The following is a 5,943-nucleotide window of genomic DNA, read 5'->3' as shown; positions in this document are numbered from 1 at the left end:
TACCCCAGATCCTATGCCAATAATGGACTCAATGGCTATTGAAGCATTAGTTACTCAACGCGTCGCAGACACTATTGCTAACTATGAAGCCAACATGAATACTGGATTCGGAAACGGTGATGGAAATGGAAATGGAGGTGGAAGTAACTCTAATATCAACAATGGAGGAGGCCACAGAGCTTGTACTTAGAAAGACTTCATGAACTGCATGCCTAAGACTTTTTATGGAAATAAAGGAGTCGTTGGACTAACCCGGTGGATCGAGAAGATGGAGTCAGTGTTTGAAATAAGCTTTTGTGATGAAAACCATAAAGTAAGATTTGTTGCATGTACGTTTGCTGATGCAACCTTAACATGGTGGAACAGTCATGCCAAAACACTAGGCACTAGCAATGCCAATGTCATGTCATGGAGTGAACTAAAGCAATTGTTGGTTGACGAATATTGCCCAAGAGACGAAATGCAAAAAATTGGAGCAAGAGTTGTGAAACCTTACCATGAAGGATGCAGGCATTGCAGCCTACACCAACCGATTCAACGATCTTGCTACTCTCTGCCCCAATTTTGTGACACCAGAATATAAGAAGGTAGAAAGATACATATGGGGTTTGGTTCAACCCATTTAAGGTTTGGTTACCGCTTCAAGACCGGCTACGTACGACAGTGCCAAACGGTTAGCATTTAACTTGACTAACCAAGAGATGTGCCAAGGTACTATGGTTCAGAAGGCTGACCATCCAAATCCGGAAAATAGTAAGCGCAAGTTTGGTAGAGGGTACAAGGGAAATCCAAGGCAATATACTATGAAGAAGCAGGAGACAGTGAAAGCATATGCAACTACACCAACAATGACACCCACCCATCAAAAACAATATGTTGGAAAATACCCAAAATGTGATAAGTGTAATTATCATCATATTGGTAACTATAGGTTTTGTAACAAATGTAAGAAGAAGGGCCACACCTCCCAGTATTACAGAATCCCAACACCGGTAACAATACCCACAGAAAACACAGGAACTTTCACTGCTGTAACCCGAGCCTGTTTTGAATGTGGAAAGGTTGGGCACTTCAGAAAGGACTGCCCAAAGATGAATAATCAATGAGGGAATGCTAGAGGTACGGCATTCGTGATTAGAGCAAGGGACACCATCCAGGACCCAACAGTGGTGACTAGTATGTTCCTTGTTAACAACTTATATGCAACTATACTATTTGATTCGGGTGATGAAAGAAGCTTTATTACCCCTAAGTTTAGACAACTACTGAATCATAAATCCATTAAACTAAATGAAACATATGTGGTAGAAATGGCTAATGGTGAATCCGGTAGTACCCAAGAAATACTAGAAAATTTCACATTAACTCTAAACAATCACGTCTTTCATGTTAACCTTATGCAAATGATTATCGGAAGCTTCTACGTAATAATTGGCATGGATTGGTTATCTCCTCATCGTGCTGAAATTTTGTGTTATGAAAAAGCAGTACGACTCCCTTTACCCAATGGAGAATCCCTAATTATTTACGGGGATAAGTCTAGTCAAAACCTTAGAATCATCTCATGTATGAAAGCACATAAGTACCTTCACAAGAAGTACTACTCTTTCTTAGCCCACATTGTGGATAAAAAGAGCAAAGGGAATGAAATCAAAGATATACCTCAGGTGTGTAATTATCCTGATGTACTCCCAAAAGATCTAACCAAATTGCCACCAGTTCGACAAGTCGAATTCCGAATCGACTTGGTCCCAGGAGCAGCACTAGTGGCAAAATCTCGTTATAGGCTGGCACCGTCTGAAATGCAAGAACTCTCTAGCCAACTAAAAGAACTTCTTGACACGGGTTTTATTAGACCAAGTTTTTCACCCTGGGGAGCACCAATTCTGTTTGTTAAGAAGAAGGATGGATCCCTCCGGATGTACATCAACTATCCGGAGCTAAATAAGTTGACCATCAAGAATCGATATCCGCTCCCAAGAATCAATGATCTATTTGATCAATTGCAAGGGTCCAATTACTTCTCGAAGATTAACTTAAGTTCAGGATACCACCAACTTCGAGTCCTAGCTAAAGACATTCCAAAGACGACATTTAGAACTTGCTATAGCCACTATGAATTCCTAGTTATGCCATTTGGATTGACCAATGCCCCAACAATTTTCATGGATCTCATGAACTGTGTCTGCAAACCCTACTTGGAAAAGTTTGTGATTGTATTCATCGATGATATATTGATATACTCACAAACCAAGGAAGAACACGAGCAACACCTGTAACTACTCCTAGAACTGCTACGAAAGGAAAAGTTGTACGCTAAAGTCTCCAAATATGAATTTTGGATTAGAGAAGTAAACTTTCTAGGGCATGTGGTCAGCAACAAAGGAATTCATGTCGATCCTATCAAGATAGAGGCAATCAAGAATTGGGGAGCACCCAAGACGCCAACATAGGTGCGCCAAATCCTTGGACTTGCAGGCTACTATCGGAGATTCATAGAAAACTTCTCCAAAATAGCCAAGCCACTCACAACATTAACACAGAAAGACATGAAGTTTGATTGGGTAGACAAACAAGAATTCGCATTCCAGACACTGAAGAAAATGTTGTGTAGTGCACCAATCATATCCCTCCCAAAAGGGACAGATGATTTTGTTGTATACTACGACGCATCACACCAAGGGTTGGGTTGTGTATTAATGCAAAGAGACAAAGTTATTGCATACGCTTCTCGTCAACTCAAGGTACATGAGAACAACTATACTACCCACGATTTAGAATTGGGAGCTATAGTTTTTGCCTTGAAAAGGTAGTGACACTATCCTTATGGTACAAAGTGTATCATTTACACAGATCACAAGAGTCTTCAACACATCTTCAATCAGAAAGAACTCAACATGAGACAACGAAGATGGATTGAGTTGTTGAATGACTACGAATGTGAAATTTGTTATCATCCTGGCAAGGCAAACGTTGTAGCAGATGCCTTGAGTAGGAAGGAATGAATAAAGCCTTGCAAGGCCAAGGCACTAACAATTAAAATCCAATCGAACCTGGCAGCTCAGATCCGAGAGGCTCAACTAGGGCTTTAGAAGAATAAAAAATTACTAATGAATTTCTGTGAGGAATGGAAAAACAATTCAAGCTTAGGGATGACGGTACACGATGTTTCATGGACCGAATTTGGACGCCAAAATTTGGTGACATCAGAAGCTTAGTCATGGATGAGGCTCACAAGTCAAGGTATTCCGTTCATCCCGGCTCCGACAAGATGTACCTAGACTTAAATAAGCAATATTGGTAGCCAAAGATGAAAGCAGAGAATGCCACTTACATGACCAAATGCTTGACTTGTGCTAAAGTCAAAGCAGAGTACCAAAAGCCCTCAGGATTATTACAATAGCCAGAAATACCTGAGTGGAAGTGGGAACAAATTACAATGGACTTCGTAACAAAACTACCAAAGACACCCTGTGGTTAGGACACTATTTGGGTAGTAGTTGATCGATTGACTAAGTCCGCCCACTTCCTGCCAATCAAAGAAACTAATAAGATGGAGTAGTTGACCCGAACTTATCTCTAGGAAATTGTCAAATTACATGGGGTGCCAATTTCTATCATCTCTGATAGAGATAGTAGATTCACCTCACGATTTTGGCAATCTTTACAAAAATCCTTGGGAACAGGCCTTGACATGAGCACAGCTTATCATCCACAAACAGATGGTCAAAGTGAAAGGACCATTCAAAAATTAGAAGACATGCTCTGAGCATTTGTGATAGACATTGGAAGCATATGGGATACTCATCTTCCTTTTATTGAGTTTTCATACAATAACAATTATCACACCAACATTAAAGCTGTACCATTTGAAGCCCTATATGGATGCAAGTGTTGATCACCAATATGTTGGGCAGAATTAGGTGATACCCAACTAGCAAAGAAACATGCAGGCGATACACTACTTACTGGTCCAGAAATACATGAAACGACCGAGAAAATCGTCCAAATACGTGACATAATTAAGGCTGCACGAGATCGTCAAAAAAGTTATGTCGACAAGAGACGTAAACCTCTAGTATTTCAAGTCGGAGATCAAGTTATGTTGAAAGTCTCTCCTTGGAAGGGTGTCATAAGGTTCGGAAAACGAAGAAAGCTTAATCGAAGATACATAGGACCTTTTGAGATGCTTGCAAGAATTGGTCATGTAGCCTATCAACTCAAGTTACCTCATGAGCTCAACAATGTACACGACGTTTTCCATGTATCCAACCTCAAGAAGTGCTTATCCAATGATGCTCTTTCAATTACACTCGACGAAATCCAAATCAATGCCAAACTTAATTTTGTAGAAGAACCCGTCAAGATCATGGACCGGGAAATCAAGAAGCTCAAACAAAGCCGCATCCCCATAGTAAAAGTCCGATGGAACTCTAGACGAGGACCAAAGTTTACTTGGGAACGCGATGATCAAATGAAGAGTAAATACTCCCAACTATTCAACAATGTTCCGTACACAAATTAAATTTCGGGACGAAATTCTCTTATCGGGGGGAGAATGTGACAACAGTCAAATTATGTTAACGGGTGTCATTCGCGAATGTGACATACATCAAAATGTAATAGACTTAATTTGTAACCTTTAAACAAATTTTAATGAAAATACAAAATTTGTATTATTATTTTCATCTAAATCTATCTTCTTATAAAAGAGTTATGAATTAGAAATCCGTATTTTCGACTAAAAATTTCAAAATATATTTTTTTCCGATATTATTTATATAAGTTTTATTTATTAAATATAAACGAGTGATAAAATAATGTATTACACATTTTATTAAATATGTTAATAAAGTTTTAAGTTTGGAATATATTAAATTGGAAAATTTGTCTATATATTTTGACGTGTTTTGAAATAATATTATTTTAATAAGAATTATTATGTGTCTTATGTTTTAAATTGATTGAAATATTTCTTTTTATAAGTTATGTTCAATATATATATATATATATATATATATATATATATATATATATATATATATATATATATATATATATATATATATATATATATATATATATAACATGAATCAATTTAATTACTACTGAATCATACCTATGGTAAATAATAATATATGTCTATATGATAAATACGAAAGTTATTTCCTAATGCATGGATGAGAATTAATGAGGACGTGTGAACCAAATATTCCATGCATTTTAATTGAGGTGTCAACCATAACGTGTCAATTAATAAGCACTAGTATGTAGGAACGATCGATGTGTTTGGAGGCGGATATTTTTAGTATAAATAGATGAACTCCTATAAGGCCATCTCCAATGGATTAAACCCTTGGAGAGTTGTATGAAATGCCAAGGTGGAAAGAGAATGTATACATTCATTTAAATTCTTAAAAAATTAATAAATTTCCATTACAAATCTATTGAACCATTGTAGGCCATTCAACTCCACACTCTCTCTCCTCTTTATTATATTCATATTTATTCTATTAAACCCTTATAGAACTCCCATTGTGAATGGCCTAACTTTTATCAAAGAAAAATTACTTTCAAATTACCCACACCCAAGGTCCTGCTCGACTACTCCCCCAACTAGGGCTGAGCATGGGTCGGTTTGGGTCGGTTTTGCCCTAAAACCGAACCCAAACCGATGACCATCGGTTTCTAAAAATTTGAACCCCAACCGACCCTAAACCCATGGGTTCGGTTTTATGGATTATCGGTTTCCAAATCGGGTTTTCGGTTTCGGTTTCGGTTTTTGAACAAAACCAAACCTAAAACTGTTTTTCTATCATTTCGTATCCTCATTTTTATAGAAGTGAAGATGGCTTCTACTTTGATCCCTCAAGCGATGTGGGACAAAGCTAATAGCTGAATAAACCTGAAGAGGATGTATGTTTAGCTTATGTAGGCGAGCAT

At 37.7% G+C, this 5,943-nt stretch overlaps 1 protein-coding gene across 1 annotated transcript; it reads left to right on the top strand.

The window, feature by feature from the left end:
- Positions 1–1,310: 1,310 nt before the first annotated feature.
- On the top strand, positions 1,311–4,525 carry LOC145067236 (uncharacterized). The gene is made up of 2 exons (XM_079014421.1): positions 1,311–1,845; positions 3,918–4,525. Exons 1-2 carry the CDS (start codon positions 1,311–1,313, stop codon positions 4,523–4,525), a joined length of 1,143 nt encoding a protein of 380 aa, XP_078870547.1.
- Positions 4,526–5,943: the final 1,418 nt, after the last annotated feature.

The sequence above is a fragment of the Lactuca serriola genome, chromosome 8 (genome assembly GCF_051521515.1).
Source record: "Lactuca serriola cultivar US96UC23 chromosome 8, Lser_US96UC23_V15, whole genome shotgun sequence".
Lineage (NCBI taxonomy): Eukaryota > Viridiplantae > Streptophyta > Magnoliopsida > Asterales > Asteraceae > Lactuca > Lactuca serriola.
The sequence above is the reverse complement of the archived record's forward strand: the minus strand, read 5'-3'. Positions and strand labels throughout refer to the sequence as shown.